At 48.6% G+C, this 17,894-nt stretch overlaps 1 protein-coding gene across 4 annotated transcripts; it reads right to left on the reverse strand.

The window, feature by feature from the left end:
• Nucleotides 1-1,029: 1,029 nt before the first annotated feature.
• chst6 (carbohydrate sulfotransferase 6) lies at nucleotides 1,030-12,546 on the reverse strand. 4 transcript variants are annotated; one of them, XM_064313243.1, is made up of 5 exons: nucleotides 12,413-12,546; nucleotides 11,273-11,470; nucleotides 7,493-7,555; nucleotides 7,309-7,341; nucleotides 1,030-5,106 (listed from the first exon to the last, which is right to left on the reverse strand). In XM_064313243.1, exon 5 carries the CDS (start codon nucleotides 5,103-5,105, stop codon nucleotides 3,897-3,899), a length of 1,209 nt encoding a protein of 402 aa, XP_064169313.1. In that variant the 5' UTR covers nucleotide 5,106; nucleotides 7,309-7,341; nucleotides 7,493-7,555; nucleotides 11,273-11,470; nucleotides 12,413-12,546; the 3' UTR covers nucleotides 1,030-3,896. The 4 variants fall into 4 exon arrangements, with proteins under 4 accessions (XP_064169313.1, XP_064169314.1, XP_064169311.1 ...); XM_064313244.1 differs by lacking the exon at nucleotides 12,413-12,546 and adding an exon at nucleotides 12,029-12,395; XM_064313241.1 differs by lacking the exon at nucleotides 12,413-12,546 and adding an exon at nucleotides 11,801-12,020.
• Between the last annotated feature and the right edge of the window lie 5,348 nt (nucleotides 12,547-17,894).

Below are 17,894 nucleotides of genomic sequence, written 5' to 3' on the forward strand. Positions count from 1 at the left end.
TTCTATTTGGCTCACCATCCCGCAGTCTGCTAGTAGTGTCCCACTTTTCATTCCCAGTCAAGTTGTCTCTGGGTCAGCTGTTGAAGTCTCACATCTCACAGGTCAAACAACACTGACTGCCCTGCCTTCACGTAGAGAGGCGTCATCTAGAGCAGTGACCAGTGTAGAGCAACAGCCAGTGTGGAGCAGTGGTCAGAGTAGCACTCCATACGCAACGTAGCGAGGATCCACACATAAAAACTCAATGTCTTAATAGAAAGAGTTGCCAGGCAACCCATAAGTTTTGGTAATGATGGCACTGAGGTGAGTCTGAGACTGAAGGCATAAATATGCTGTTAGGAGCCAATCAGGAGCAGGTCAAAATATGAGGTGTTGGTGCAAGTGTGTGTGTGCGCGTGCGTGTGTGTGTGCACGCACACACCTGTGTATTTGTGCTTGAATGTGTAATTGTGCATGTGTACAAGTTGTGTGTATGCATACGTACCTGTGCATCCGAATGCAAAAGTGGGTTAGGATTTGACAGGATGCATTTGAATGAATCTGACATTTTAAAATTCTATGGCCAGTTGAGAATAATATTTTAACAAATCAGTCCTCACTTTCTTTCAGTTTATATAATGACTCTGTTGTTTTTCATACTTTCAGGCAAAAAATAACATTATCTATTATCTCTTAATCATGAAATATATTATAAATGGCTAATTGGCCCTCATTCATGAGTGTTCATGATAAGAAATAAATATAGATTTGTCTTCATTTTATGTCACTAAGAAAGATTCAAATTGTTAGTTCTCAATAATCCATCTGTCAAACAGGCAAATGTTTGAACAACTGAATATTCGGACTCAGCGCTGTTCATGTTCACAACCTCGAGGTGGGTGACAGCCAGAAGAGGAGAAGGTCAAAACATAATGAGCATGCAGCGTAATGTTAACCTGTTTGTTTGTTCGTTCATTAACTTGTGTTGTGTTCATTTGTGTATTCGTTCATTCACAATCTGCGTAGAAAATAAGTGCACAGAAAAACTGGTAAATCAAGACATTTATTGCAACGTAATCCCAATCAAAACAAAAAAAGTGTAAAATTATACATAAAACGTTGTGTACCATTTTTGATGCTGGAATCTCTGGAGATTATTATTATTGGACATCAAGCTGTGTGTTACTAGAGCTGGCAGACAGGCAGACTTGGTCACGTGACTATAGATGAGTCGTGGTGTTAAACCAGCTCAAACCGGTGCATCAAGAGTCCAACTTGCAGTCAAATCTGCTGCTTGGTAGTAAATTACACGTGCAAAAAGACACATGGCTAATGATTCCAGCATGGATATTCACAGTGACTAAGAAGCTGTACGTCCTTACGGCTACAGAACAGTAAAATGTGACATGCAAATAATACCTGGAGAACCAGTACCAGCACTAGGCAGACTGGCATTTAGAGAAAGCAGCACTAGGCAGACTGGCATTTAAAGGAAGCAGCACTAGGCAGACTGGTATTTAGAGAAAGCAGAACTGGGTAGACTGGCATTTAAAGGAAGCAGCACTAGGCAGACTGGTATTTAGAGAAAGCAGAACTGGGTAGACTGGCATTTAAAGGAAGCAGCACTAGGCAGACTGGCATTTAGAGAAAGCAGCGCCTGGCAGACTGGCATTTAGAGAAAGCAATGCCTGGCAGACTGGCATTTAGAGAAAGCAGCGCCTGGCAGACTGGCATTCAGAGAAAGCCGTGTTGGGCAGACTGGCATTTAGAGAAAGCGGCGCCTGGCAGACCGGCATTTAAAGGGGAAGAACGGTAAAACTGAAAAAAGGAAAGCGCTTCATACAGCATACACGAATCTCCAAACAATAAATAGCACACTCCGGTGAATATTACATTCTACACGCATAACCAGTCAGAACAGTTAAGCCTCCTCCACGCATCACTGCCTCGGCAGCTTAAAGGAGGAACAGGTTTCTGTCAGTTTGAGAGGGATCGCTGCAGCACCGAGGCGCTGGCGCGCTGGAGAGGAGAGCCAGGTGCCGAGCACGTGCAGCGCGTAGCCCTGCAGCGTGAGGGGCGCAACGGGAGCGCGTCTCCCGCCCTTATCAGAAGAGAGGCCCTCGGTGTGGACGCAAAGGGCCAACGTCCAATCGGGCTCGCCGAGCCGCCGCCTTTCGTCCTCGTCGCGGAAAGCCGACGGCAGCCTTTCGTCCCGGCTCTCCGGGGGGGGCGAGGTCACTTCCTGTCGAGGAGGCTCACGCGCTCGCACGCGGCTCCGGGCCCGCGGGTCGCACGTGCCGTTCCTCCTCGCCCGACACGCGCTGACACACACACACCCCCGAAAATGGAGAGCGTTCCGCCCCCCCACCCCCATGCAGTACCCCGTCCTGGGCCCTTAACGTCTCCCACATGGACCCCTTTCTGACTGGAATGTAACAGCGGGTGGGACTTATGGAGAAAACACGAGGGAAGCATTACCAGCGCGAAAACGGGTCAGCCTGTGCCAACACGTGTTCTCGTACAAAGTCTTCTTCAGTCTATACATTCACGAAACACACATCTCGCTCACTTGGCTGCCTTAAGTTAACTTCACACATCGTTCCTTCCAAAAAATTGTACAATATTTCAGTCAAGGTGTGTATTTTTCAAAAAGCACTGTGGTAAAGAAAATGGAAATATTTGTTCGTCTTGGTTTTTTTTTTTTTTTTTTTTTACAACAGCCAGTAATGACTGGTAACAAAAGTTTTGGTTGACTTGTTCGGACCTGACGGTCTTGAAATGACAAAATGCAGCTGACACCCCAGAAGAGGGGTCGCCTACAGTACCTCATCGCCAAAACATCGCCGGTTTGTGGCTTATCCACAAATCCCAGCATCCACCATGGTAGACCCTTCATTACCCATAAATACCATTGACTTCAATTCCTTCAAATCACTTTCCATATTGGTATCACTGTCAATATGGGAAGACAGTGTAACCACATTGACACGTGTAATTACAACACATGCACACAAACACACACACGCACATACATGTATTTATCCAGGGCTGTGAGGTCAGGGTGTGTCAGACAGGAGGGGGATGGGGTCAGTGAAAGACCAATTGCTTTGATGGTAAGTTTTTAGAGGGCGGGGCAGAGGAGGTGGGGGGGGTGTGTGTCCAGAGGTTCCACCGTGACATATAGAGCTGTTGTGAAATTAACCCAGCACCAGCCCCACCCACTTCCCCTCACTCTACACCCTCTATAAATAGACCAGGACACAAATCCACCGCAGGACCCCCCCTTCCCCCCCCCGCTCTTAACCTCCCCCGTGTCCCTGTAAACGAGGCCGGACACGCCTCCTTCCTAATGATCAAATCCCTCTAGTCATCACCCACTCTCATCCTAATGATTAAATGTTTTATTACTGCCACGCCCCTTCGCCCCTGACCCCCCCCCAGAGACAGGTATGACATCACAGATACACTGTGTCCCGTTGATAGAGTATTTGGTTGCCTTGGAAACTCACTGGACCTGACACCAGTGCTGAGTAGGCTGCACTGCAGTTTGCTACTCACACCTTCTCCACCAGGGGGCCCCACATCCTACCAGCAGCACCCAGGAGGATCACAAAGGGCAGGAGACATTCTACCGTAGGGTGTCACACAACCACACACAGACACACAGACACACAGACACACAGACACAGACACAGACACACACACACACACACACACACACACACACACACACACACACACACACACACAGATCGAGTCAGACCACATGCAGGTGGCACGCAGCGTTCTTCACAGACGCCCCACAGAAAGAACGAAAATTCAAGTTCGGCAAAATACCCCGTCACCCCCTCTCTCTCCCCCCACTCACACAACCCCCTCTCCCCACCCCCACCCCCACTCAATCCCCCCCAACCCTTTCACTCCCCGGGGGGCGGGGGCGGCGGGCCGGTCTTGGGCGGGAGCCAGCTGAAGCGGTAGCCCTGCCGGGGCAGCAGCAGGTCCAGGTCCAGCTGCCTCTGCTCCGCCTCGCTCTCCACGGGCCGGTAGCCCAGGACGTCCATGGCGCCGCGGCAGAGCTCCTGGATGCGCCGCACCTTGGCGTGGGGCAGGGCGGAGCGCCAGGCCTGCGAGACGTCGGCGGCGTTGCGCTCGGTGATCTGGAAGGCCTCCTTGCGCGTGCCCTTGCCCTTGCCGTGCGTCACGCGGTAGATCCAGTCGCGCAGGCGCTCGCTCATGCGCAGCCCGGCGAAGTCGTAGACGGCGCGGATCTCGGCCAGCGGGTCGCGCACCACGTCCTCGTAGCGCACCAGCCGGTAGCGGCCGCGCAGGAAGTCGGGCGGCCTGAGCGCCGCCGTCTCGTGGATGCGCACGTGGCTCCGGCACACCTCCTGCAGCACGCGGTACTGCGGGTCGGCCACCGCCGCGTCGCCCCGCTCCAGCACCAGCGCGTTGTCCCGCGTCAGCGCCTTGGCCGACTGGTCGCGGGAGCGCGCCACCGCCCGCGGGTCCCGCACCAGGTGCACCACGCGCACGTCCAGCGCCGGGTCGCGCAGCAGCGGGTAGAGGGGCTCCAGGTCGAAGAAGCGCACCTCCTTCAGCACCACGTGCGAGTAGCTGCGGCAGGCGCGCTCGGCCCCGCCCAGGCCGCGCGCGTCGCAGCGCCGCTTGCACTCCGTCTCGTTGCTGAAGGCGTCGCGCGGCGTCAGCGGGCAGGCGGGCGGCGAGCAGAGGGCGCGGCTGTGGCTCCACATGAACAGGTGCGACACGTTGCGCTGCGCCGGCGTGTACGACTCCAGCACCGACAGGTCGCACTGGAAGACGCTGCGCACCAGGTCGCGCACCGCCATGCGCAGCGCCCAGGCGCCGGGCTGCCGCAGCGTGGTCCACACGTGCCAGCCCGGCTCCATCAGGTAGAAGACGTCCGGGTGCTGGCTGAACACCTGGCCCAGGAAGGAGGAGCCCGAGCGCCACGACGACAGGAGCAGCACGTGCACCTTGCCCTCGGCGGGCGGCGGCTTGGCCGACGGGAGCAGGCGCCCGTACCAGCCGAAGAGGAGCACCACGGTGACGCCCTGCAGGAGCACCAGCGTCACCAGGGCCGGGGCCGTCAACCTGCAGCGGGGCATGCTGGGAAACGGAGGAGAGCGGAACGTCGCCATGACAACACATTCCGTCACATACATTTACATATGCACGCACATGCATGCACACAATGGCATCGATACACAACGCTCACCAAATTTGTGCATGATGCAATAAGTTCAGATCCAGTTTTTCACTTTTTTTTTTCTTTGTTTTTTGGATAATTTTTCCGTCTTTTCTGCACCACTACTCTGCCTGTTTGGCATTTCTAAAATGGCCCATATTGAAAATCAGAGGGAGAGTTGCGGGAGAAATGTTGCTGTATGAATGACCTCTATGTTCGACAGCTTTTAAAATACCAGCAACTCAGCGCCTGTCATACCAACATTTACCACCAGATGGCATTGCATCAACAAAACAAAGAGGTACTTGTTCTTCGCGAGCCCTGGTCCTAAACTTTAAAAATATTGTTTCGGAACAGAACGTTAAATTGAGAAGCATTTCCATTTTGTTTTGCTTTTTTTCTGTCAAGCCCCAAGGACTGGAAAACACTAAACATGTCTTGTAGACCCATGAACAAATGCACAACTGAAAATATATTAAGGAATCCTTTTTGTGTATTTGAAAATATACTGCATTTATGTCAGTTATATGAATTACCATATGTATAATTACAGAATCTATATGAATATACACAATTTAACAAAGTCTTTATTCATAATTCAAGTAAATAAGAGCTAACTCTTGTACTGGATGCCATGGATGTCAGATTGGGGTCAAATACGTATTTGTTTTGGATTCAAATACTTTTCTACACTTTACTGATCTTGTCTGGTGTATTGAAACCAATGAAATATGCTCAAAAAGTGCGAACCCCGCCTTCTGGTCATACTGGCAGGCTCAATTACACCAGGCAAGATCAATAGAGCACAGAAAAGTATTTGCATCCAAAACAAATACGTATTTGACGCAGGTCTATTATTTATTCATATTTAACACTGTAGTGTGTCTGTTATATGACAATATCAGAATCAGCAGCCATTTTATTCAAGCGAGCTCCCTTTCATCCCGGTCAAAGTGCACACTTGGTTTTCAAATGTTTTAAATGAGGTGAACAATTAAATCATGAGTAGTTGCTGCTAGGTTTTTTTGCCAAATCTAATAAGGTTTCAGCAAGCTATGATCTGCATTAACCCACTGGAACATTTTGTACTTTCAAGGGGGAACAATAATTCCATACAGTAAAAACATGGATGAGGGCCAAGCTGCAGTGAACAAAGCCCACTCTTCTTGAAAATGTGGTGTGAGGCACCAGCCATTCTATGTAAGACTGAAAAGATTTGGGTTCATTGTGTGTTCTGGTCCTATATTTCAGGTCTTGAAAGGGTTAACACCGAATACAGACAGTGGAAAGCAGTCCACATATATACAGTCGAAGCCAGGACATAAACTAATCTTAAGAGCCTCATATATCAGTGTGTATGTGTTTGTGTGTGTGTGTGTGTGTGTGTGTGTGTGTGGCAGAGTGTGTGCTTACATGTGAGTTGAGAGCAAGAGATATACGTGCGCACACACACACACACACACGCACGCACACACAAGCGCGCGCACACACACACACACACACACACACACACACACACACACTGCCCTCTCTAACGCAACCCCTCACCCAGAGAGAATGTTAAACTTAATGGGCCTCGGTCCCCATAAGGCTCTAAATAAATAAATAAAGGTGTTCTTTGGGGTTGGCGAATAACCAAACCCAAGGTGTGCGCAATGCACAAGGGGGGGGGGGGGGGGACACAGCGGATTGCGTTTCATGCCAGTAATGCATTTTGAATGGAAAAACTGAATTGCACTGACAGATAGCGAGACGGACTCCCCAGAGCGCACTGCAGTTAAGCGCGTGGGACGCCCGCGAGCCAAGTCATGAGAAGAGTCCTCTGGCACAGATGCTGACTGACTCATTAACACCACTAAGACAGAGCACACGCCATCTTCATACCAGCAAATGGTAAAGGGACTGCATTTATATAGCGTTTTTATACAATTGATGCCTCTCATTCACCCATTCACATTCACACACACACACACACACACCAATGGTGAAAGGCTGCCATGCAAGATACCAAACAGCTCAGTGGGAGCAATTAGGGGTTAGGTGTCTTGCTCAGAGACACTTCGACACGCCCAGGGCGGGGGATCGAACCGACAACCCTCTGACTGCCAGACAACTGCTCTTACCTCCTGAGCTATGTCGCCCCCAGCAAGTTCCCTCTGGGGGAAAAAAAAAAAACAATTAAGCTCTTTGTAATTACAATTAATCTCAGAGAAACCAAATTATGAAACCAATCAGAACATCTTATCTGTCATCTCAGAATGATGCAGCCATAACACAAAACAAACAGACTGTACACAAGCGGAGTACCTCTACTGTCCGTCGCGAAGCAGAGACAGATCCTCAGCCACTACCGGCTCTGGGCACACAATGCTGAAAAAGAATAAGACACAGACAAAAAAATAAAAATAAAGGTTACCAAAAGGACGAATGAGTATGTGCTCACTGAAAGACAGGAGGGTGCGGACAGACGTGCACTTCCTCATTTATTGCACAAAATAAAGGAAAAGTGTGTTTCTTATTCACGATTTCAATGCGAATACTGATAGGCCCTACTTCCTCAACTCCGGCACAAAATACCTCAGTATAGGCCCTAAGCTGAGGGACACTACGAGATCATTTCTAAAATTATTTTTCTGTTGATTTATTTTCCTGTGCATTACCCTCCTGAGACCCGGCAGAAAAGAAAAGAATTTTTTTTTGACATAATGCAAGTGTCCTGGATGACAAAACATGTTGCCATGAAAATGTTTTCAAAAATATCATTTACAGCCCCTATGGGACAAATGTGTGCGTGCGTGCGTGTGTGGGATACATGTACCCCCCTAAGTTAACCCCCTAAGACCCAGCAATTCATACATGTCCCGTAGGGGATGTAAGTCTCTGGTCTTAATCTCAAGAGCTGTTATATTCTACTATGCTGAAACCTACACTACAAGGGGCATTCAATAAAAACAAAATTATATTTTTTAATGTATACGTATGTGTGCATAGAGAGAGAGAGCGAGAGAGAGAGAGAGAGAGGAGTGCAGCAGGAGGATTAAAATGGGTACAATGACACAGCGAGTATAGAATGAGCTGCAGATCGTGTCTCTATTTCCCACACAATGGGAAAAAGGAAGAGAAAAGGCTGAAGGCCCTTTCGGAACATTCCAGCAATGTTCCCGCAACGCTCCTGAAACATGACACCGTGGGGCCCGCAGAGGTAATGGAACAGGCCCAAACACCACCTGGCCCACCCCCACCGCCACCCATACCCATACCCCCGGGGCCCCAGCAAACTGCGTGAGCTACGGCACCCTTATACAGAGCTCACAACTTGAGACACACGCATACACACACACACACATATACACACACGCACACACATATACGCACACACACACACACACACACACACATATACATATATACACACACACATACACGCACACATATGTGCACACACACACACATACACATATGTGCACGCACACACACACAAATATGTGCATGCACTCACGCAGATATACGCGCACGCACACACACACGCATACACACACACACATATGCACGCACACACGTACACACATACACGCATACACACACACAGATATACGTGCACACACACACACACACGTGCACGCACACACACACACAAATATGTGCACGCACTCACACATACATTAAGACACACACACACACACACACACACACATACACATGCACTCTGGGGCACACCCCCTCAAAGAAAATGGGTCTGGATTTTGGCTGACAGTATAATCTATACCATACTGTATACATAAAGGAAACGAATATGGTTTCCATTACTGTTCAAATCTGTTATAAAACATTCTGTCCTCACTGTCGTACAGGGAGTTTAATTCATAAGTATTTACTGTTGCTGGTCTGGTGAAAATGATTAACAGAAGTGTGTGTGTGTGTGTGTGTGTGTGTGTGTTAGAGAGAGAGAGTGTGTGTGTGTGTGTGTGTGTGAGTGAGTGAGAGTATGCGTGCATGCGTGTGTGTGTGTGTGTGTGTGTGCGCGCGCAAGTGAGTAAGCGTGATAGTGTGTGGTTACTCTGCGAGAGGAACACTGGCCGGGTGTTTCCTGGTGCTGTCACCCTACAGGGCAAATTTCTGAACAGCTGACTCACTGACCAACGGTCATCCCACCCCCCAGAGCACAACCGTTTAAATTAAACACACAGCCTCCATCGCTGCGTACATCCAAGCCTCCATCTGAATGGTAAGTGTAGCCATATAAACAACAGAAGCAAACTGTCCATTTCCCAAATCATCCGGAGGGGGCGTGTTCTGGTTTGGCGGGGGTGGGTTATTAGAAAGTCAGCCAATGGTCGAGGAAGACTGGTGATTAGGGGGGTGATTTGGCCAAATACACCCTGACCATGGCTGAGTTTACACTGGTTCACCTGACCTCAGGGGCATTCTTGTCACCTCAGAGGGGACCAGCCCCTCCCTCTGCCCCTAAACACTTTGTTATTAGGGTCACAAATATGCAGTAGGAAATGTTTACTTTGAGACTGCATGGAAGGGCACGATTGTATGATCGTGATTATGTCAGGGCTCCTCCGCATGACTATGCGTACATTGCGCTATTCATTTCAATGAGTACAGTAGCGCGTGCGTATACATGCGATATGCACAAGCGTAAATTCTTCCACTTGGTCCATAGTGGCTCGTGAGTTAACCGCAGGTAACAGTCGCGCGCGGGTTTGGGACAGTCAGACGTTTAAAGGTACTTTTCAAGTCTCCGGTGCCCCAGATGTAAACAGAAAAAATTGCCACGCCCACCCAGAGGTATACATGAAGGTGAGAGCAAGTTTCCGTGCGGGCAGTTCTGCCGGTAATGTCTGATTTCAGCGCCCACGCAAATAATTACCGAAGGTCTTGATTTGGAAATTCTGTATTGATTAGGTCATGTGTTCCAACGTATAATCATCGATGCGTCTGAAACATTTAAGTCAACATTCTACTTGGTCTGGACTTGCTTTACGGCTATTATGGCTACTATTTACAGTCATGGAGTCTAAGGTCTGTATATGGGAATCATTTTAAAGGCTGGAGCGCGCACTCATAACTCACAGAGCGCGACGCGTTACGTAAGTCGGGGGGGGCGGTTAAACGGAGTCGGTGAATGAGTGAATGACCATACCCGCAGATTCAAAGCAGCGGCTGAATAACTTTTTGTCCTGTCCATTTGGAATGCGGTGACGTATCACAAACCAAACTTCCTCTCTCTTCCAGGCCTCTCGAAATTAATTCATATTGATCCAACAACACCTTCTAATAATAATAATAATAATAATAATAATAATAATAATAATACATTCACATAAGTTAAATACAACAATTAGTAACCTGTAATAACACAGAGGTAAACCCCCTTGGTTTAATCTCATTTTCAGAAATGCACTTTTTTTTAATAAATCATTTCTACATTCCGATTCGAATTGTAGATTGTTCAGTATACATTGTAATATGCACGGTGTAGAGTTATATAGGGCAATTAATTGTGTTATGCAATTTGTACATTTAGATATAATCATGAATGACAGGTGTGCAAGGAGCATAATGGTCTGGGTTATTATTTCTTCTGTGGGTGTATGTTACTCCGATAGGAACGGGGAAAGGTGAGCAGTACCAATTAAGGCTTCGACCTTAAACTCAAAGGCGGAGGTCCGCAAACAAACTTTCTCTACTCTCTACAGTCAATCTTGTCGTAGCTCTTGTTTCACTTAAAATGTGTAGGTATGCCGTGTTTCGTCCCGATGTTGATGGTTAAACGAAGAGAAAACCGTTCAGTGTTGCTTCACGGTCAGAACCTGAAGATGGCACACGGCCCGCTGTCGCCACGCATTGTTCAGTTTAACCACACACATCAGCGCAACATAAACTCCAAATTCACAATTAACCAAAATAGGGAAAACACCAACAACTGAAAACAAGGGTCTACTTACTAGTGCCTGCACGAAAACGTTTGTTTTCCAAACGAACACCAACACGTATTAGGAAGCACACTCGCGAAGTACCTACCGATGCCATTTGTTTTCACCCACCGTTATTAAAAGGAAACGCGGAGAAACTTACCTCTTGGCGTACGTGTTGGGAAAGGACCGTGGCTTTGGACAAAGGAAAGAAACTGAGATCAATGTTCCGGAGTTTCAGACGAGTGCTCTTGCGGTGCACCTGGTTAACTCCCGGTTTGCAAAAGCACCCAAATCCAGGGGAGAGCTCGTCTGTTCAAAGAATGGCTTTGAGACGTGGCCACGACCTGCCACTGGGTATCTGAGAGAGAGAGAGAGGGGGAGGGTCGATGGACAGGAGGGTGGCAGAGCAGGAGGAACTGCAAGTTCTGTTTTCTTTTTCTTGTGTGGCTCATACTCCTTATACACCATTTAACACATTGTATTATAACAGACAATACACGCTCCGGTTATTTTTTTTTTTTGCTGCCTTACTCGTCTTTACGCATGGGCTTTTTGATAAGTGAACTTCAAAAGGTACGCTATTACAATTTAATGTCGCTTCCACAAAGTAAGAGTTTGATAGAAAGCAACGATTCGGTGATATCGGTGTGCGTAAAATCATATAAAAAGGAAGAAAGGTGTGTCTTACAATGACTTCCAGCTGTCCTTGATAGCCGTGTTGTAATCATCCAATGGATAGGCTACAATCCAATTTATCATTTAACATTAAAAAAAAAAAATCAATTATAAACAGTGGGATCACGTATGGTGCCCAACTATAAAATCCCCACTAAAACACTAAATACTGAGCTACCTGAAAAGTAGCACACCTTCCGGAGTACAATGGATTACATGAAATAAAGTTTCGTTTTCCCACCGTATTCCCAGAGGTGCAGTGATCTCAGTTGTTGTCCGGGCGAAAGCTGAACATACACTTGAGAGACAAGTCAGCGTGAAAAGTCAGTCAGCGATTGGTTCATCCTAATCTCCTCTTCGATATCGCAGGTCGAGCAGAGACAACGGAGAGCAAATTAGTACCTGACTATAACTTACATAACCATCAATAAAACAAACGGTTCACCGCACCGTTTGTTCCTAACGACTTGGTTCCTGAAGTCTGTATGCTTTCTCTCAGGCATTATGGTATGGCAGCAACGACGTTACCAATCAGATCGTTTTCCAAATCTTACACTACATGCAGAGCAATTTATTTGTTACATTTGCTGCAAAAATGTGCGTTTTCCGAGTGGACGGTGCGTACCGACACTGGAGTTAATTCCTGATTTCAGCGCATGTCGTCTGAACCCATGCCACCAACAAAATCAAGAAGCCAGGAAGGTCGGATAACAGAGTCAGGGTTGCTACCCTTCCCGGTTTTACATGGATTCTACTTTTTTTTTGAGCAACTGTCCCGGAAAATACATTTTCTCCCTCGGCACACGAATCGTCCCGGTTTTTTTATTTTTATTTTGGTCAACATTTGCTTTTAACTTTTAATGGCATAGTTTCCGAGAAAATCTTTATACATGCAGTGCTGTTGGTAAAAAAAAAAAACTAAGCAAAGATTTGGGTAAATCAAAGCAAAGATTACCCACGGCTATACTTTTATTTGATTGGAAACCAAACTCCAGTTAGCCGGAGGCTGCAGTGTAAAGTATATGGCATACTGCAATAGTCATATGTCAATTATAAATCTTTTAACAGTCAGAACCATGATTCTAATTGTAAGATAAAGTACAACTGAGTCACCACATAGGACTTCAAAGTTACCTAAATTAACACACCTTTGTACAAGCTGCTGTTGTGTATGTGAAACTGTACTCTTTTGTCTTGACCGGAACAGAGTTAAAGACAGAAATACACAATGCACTGGGAGGAGAAGAAAAAAATAGTCCAGTAGGTGAACACACACACAAAATATTATTACAATTAGTAATATACTCTCAACATTTTCACAACAACATACACTCACACACACAGACACACGGACATAGACAAAAGCACGCGCTCACGTGCACACACACCCTCACTGTAAGGACCACGCTCAGTGCAAGGTTGCGAACGCTGCGCATCCAGGATTCGTCCCGGGCGCACATCCGCCATGCGCGTGCGATGCATGAGCTCGCACAAACGCACACAGTCACACTCCTTTCCCACGATGCTCCGCGGTTCTCGGCGGAGCGGCGCTCGGGGGATGCGCCTGTTCCGCTGCTCACGTGCGCCCGTCGCGTCGGCGACCGTCCCAAGCGCTGGGACAGGAAGCACCGGCGTCTGTTTCCTGTCCCGTAAGCCGCGCTTCCTGTGTTTGTTCAGGCCGCAGTCGCGGGTCTGCCAGATGGGTCAGCGGCCCCTCCAGCCTCGCGCTGCCGGAGGAGGAGGAGGTGACGGCCCCACCTCTCGGCGAGGCTCGCCAGGCAGGTGATGGGGGGTGACTGACAGGCCGGAGCTTGGGACAGATGACAGCAAGGGGGCGGGGCTTGTGGATGAGGCACAGCCAGAGGGGAGGAGCTCTGAGCGAGACGCCAAATTAAAGGGGCGGGGCTGGGAAACAGCCGAGCACCGTGACAGAAAAAGGGGGGGGGAGGGGCTCTGGGCTCTTGCTGGCTTTGGGCAGTGTGGGAGCTGCCAGGCAGTGTGAGGTCAGGGCTTGGGACTGGACCAGGATAGCGAGGACAGGGAGGACTGTGTGCGTGTGCGCGTGTGTGTGTGTGTGTGTGTGTGTGTGTGAGCGTTTGGACCAGGACAGCAAAATGAGAACAGTGTGTGTGCAGCAGCGGTAGCAGGAATAAAAGCATCTTTGTTACTGGAGCAGCTTGTCTCAGTGTGAGAAGTTACCGGGGATGGTGAGCACGCAAACTCCCTCCACTTCCTCCTCCTCCTCCTCCTCCCCTCATTCACGCTGTTAAAAAAGAGTTCAGTGCCCTCTGTTCGAGTAACTACCAGCTCATTTACGGTTCCTTCAGTGCAGGTGCTAATATTTCAGCTGCAGGCCACCAGCCTCTGCTCACTGGTGAGAAATAGGTATGTTAAGGTTAAACCACCCTGGGGCTCATTCAGTAGGCCGGATGTTCTGTCTGTGGAATGGGAAGTTCACTCAGTCGCTTTGCGTTTTGCAGCGCTCCTCAGTAAACGGGTCCTGGGGCGGGACGCTGGTTTTCAGCGTTGCCCAGGGCAGCGTATTTCCGGAGGTCCGGCTCCGTACCCGGCGGCGGTATGAGGGGCGGGGCTGGTTTCGCGGTCTCGCCGGCTCGGTCGCTGTGCCTGCCGCGTCCGCCGCTCGGGCTCGGTCCCCTTTTCTGCTCCGGAGCGTCCGCGCGGCGGTCCTGCTGCTCAGGTGAGGCGGAGCGCGCGGGCGGGGACGGCCAGGTAGGAGCTACGCTCGCCCGCGCCCAATCCTTCACTCATTAACCGGGGGGCCGCCGTTTCCGCCGCCCTTCAACTGTCCTTCACAGCCCGCGCGCCCCACAGCCCCCCCCCCCCCCCCCCAGCCGCGCCCGCTGGTCCTTACACGTCTTATGCCAGGCGGTCACACTGCTAACGGCCGTGGCGGCCCGGAGGAACACGTAAACGTGTGAATTATCACACATGTAAGTCGGGGCGCGAGCGCATAGTCATGGGGTGAGACATGGTGGTTTTTGCGATTTCCTCTCGATCGGCATCTAATTCAGGCCTTGGAAACGAGGTGCAAGGAAACTTCGAAAGTAAGCACGCTGGTGCAGGAACACATGAAAAGCCGGCAGATACAGCGGCCCTCCGGGATCTGAACTGGAGATCCCAGGGCCAGAGGAAATGGCGTGAAGACAAATGCAAACTGACTATGCGAAGTAAAACTGAATAAACGTCTGTATTCGCAGAGCACAATTCATTCATTGATTAGTTCACAACCTTGAGCCCCTTATGTCTGTTAAACACATTTTGTGTTGGGTGTGTGGGTGGCATTCTCACCCAAAGCATGCTGGGGTAGGCTCCAGAACTTTCTGCCTTCCACCTCCCTGACCAGGAATGAGCGGCTATAGATAATGTATGGATGGATATTCGAGTTTGGAAAGTAAACTGCAATAACACTCATTTTATACAGCTGGTGAGTTTTATACAGATACTGTACTGTACTGTTTTTTAACCGGCTCTTATACGCGTGGACAAGGCTGTTTATGGGTAACAGTAAGTGTGCAAGTAGTTACAGCCTACGCTGCGGCAGAGCGCTGATGTTTTTGAGCTGCGCAACACGTAGACATGCAGGCCAGAGCTCGTGTAACCTTTAAAGTTTAGGATGTTCTGGACGTGAAGCGTATTAAATGAGAAAAACACGCCCAATATGTTCGGTCATCATTCCAGGCAGTTTCGTCTGCGATCGCATACGCGCGACAACCCTTATCAGAAGGCAACAGGAAGCATATTAAATGTGAAAAACGTGAATGTTTAACTCGGTGTTCGGTGAGACGGTACGATGATACCGCACCCATGCGCATGTAAAATGAAACCATGTGTGCTATTGAAATGGGTTGTGACTCTGTTCAACTGGGATTATCTGCGACCCGATAAGGGGCGTGGGAACAAGTTTTGAGCAGGGGGGTGCCGCCAACAGACATGCTAAATCGTGACGTCGGTATTTAAATATTAGTTGCTTTAACTGTATTTGTTAAACTAGCAAACTATGCAAAACACAAATGTGTACTATATGACGTTTGCACAAAATGCAATATGTAAGGCTCCTTCACAATACAAACCTCTAGATGTGAATTTAACAGCCAGTTACACAACAATACACCAATCACATCTCTTGCCTCTCAAGTGATTACCACAAACATACCTTCACATGTTGTCTGAGTGACTGTCTTTGTTGACACCTGCCACTGGACGTTTCCATACACATTACACAGAAGCCAAGTCAATCCCTACATCACAAAACACTGTCAATCAAGCATTCTGCATGGAGGCAGTGTAGTGAATTACCAAATGCCTTACCTACACTCATGTTGCTTATAATTCCAATGAAAGGGTCTAATGTTCAGTCTGTCCAGAATGCTGCTGACTGTGCATATGTATGAGAGCCAGGTGTGTTCACCTTCTTTGAGCCGTCAAGTTCCGCAGCCTGACTTTGAGCCAGCAAAGGGCAGAATAAAAGAGCTCTCCAATGAAGCGACAAACAACAGGGTGACAAGTTCAGCTAACCTGTCCACTTCTCTTCTCTAAGCAGTCCGATAGATAGCACGACCAGTTCAGCTAGCTTGTCCACTTCTCTGATAGCATTGCACTGATAGGTGTTTTATTGAGCGTAGCTATCGCACGTACTGAATCCGGGTGCGGATTTTACAACTCACGTTGATTCACCCAAGTACTCGCATTTCGCCAGCAACAATTTCTTAAAACGTAAACGATTGGAAGTCATTCGAAGACTGTACTATCTAATTGTTTGGAACACAAATGTAATTTAATTCGCCATTTTTTGAGCGCAACTAAAATGTTAAGAATCAGTGACCGACAATCTATTTTCTGTATTTCAACACTCATTACACAGTAGGCTACCAACCAGGAGGGGGTGCTGCAGCGCCCTCAGCACTTCTTCCCGTGCCTTTGGACCCAACACTGTAATCCAGTGGAAGAGTGAATTTACACTCCAGAGGCCTCCCAGATGGCTGATCCTATTGAGGTACTGGTTTAGCCCATGAATGGGCCCCAGAGTCTCGTTTGCAATCCGGACTGTGCCAGCGCCGACTGGCCGATAGACGCGCAACTGCGGGGGCGACACGGCTCAGGAGGTAAGAGCGGTTGTCTGGCAGTCGGAGGGTTGCTGGTTCGATCCCCGTGTCGAAGTGTCCCAGAGCAAGACACCTAACCCCTAACTGCTCCGGTGAATGAGAGGCATCAATTGTAAAGCGCTTTGGATAAAAGCGCTATCTAAATGCAGTCCATTTACCAACTGCCATTAGCGCCACGCAGGGTAGGGGAGATCTCCGTCGGCCGGGACGGTAGCGCTTCATCGCTCACTTGCGACCCCTACTGGTTGACTGGGTGCCTGCAGCCCACCTGTTGAGCTGCATGCATCTTCCTCAGACTCATGTCTTTACAAGCCAGAATGTGGACTGTGGTGTGACAGCTAGATGGAAATTTGCATAACACGGTTCCTTATCTGATATAGATAAAACTTAGGTGTTGTACTTGTATTGTAGTTATCCCTTCCCAATACAACTGCACCCTACATCCCACACCATTCCACTCCCCCCTCAAAACTCCTTATACCCAACAACATTCCATCCCCCCTACAACTCCTGATACCCTCCACCATTGTACCACACTATTTCTTACCCCACATACCATTCTCTAAGCACATTCCCTACATACTATTCCCTACACCCTATAGCACTTCCTAAATACTACTCGCCTACACCATCCCATGAATACCATACCACAACACTACTCCCTATACAAGTGTTTTTCCAACCAGTGCGTCACACCACATCGGTGTGATGTCAGAGCTTAACCACGTGTGCCGAGGAAAGTCTTCGATTTCCACCACAACTGAACGTGTGTGTGACACGTGATGTGATGTTTAAGTGGTTAATGGGACTGTGGCATGCCATGGAATTTGCTCATTATAAAAAGTGTGCTGTCACTGAAAAAAGGTTGGGAAACACCACTCTGTACCACTCCTTAAGTGCTTCTCAATTCTGTAACCACTATACGCGATAACATTTCCTAAATGCTACTCCCTCCAGACTACTCTATCCATTATCACTACTCCC

The sequence above is a fragment of the Anguilla rostrata genome, chromosome 16, assembly GCF_018555375.3.
Source record: "Anguilla rostrata isolate EN2019 chromosome 16, ASM1855537v3, whole genome shotgun sequence".
NCBI classification, from domain to species: Eukaryota; Metazoa; Chordata; class Actinopteri; order Anguilliformes; family Anguillidae; genus Anguilla; species Anguilla rostrata.

Excerpts from the sequence above, each read along its gene's own strand:
- chst6 (XM_064313243.1), bottom strand. The coding sequence starts at position 5,105 with ATGCCCCGCTGCAGGTTGACGGCCCCGGCCCTGGTGACGCTGGTGCTC.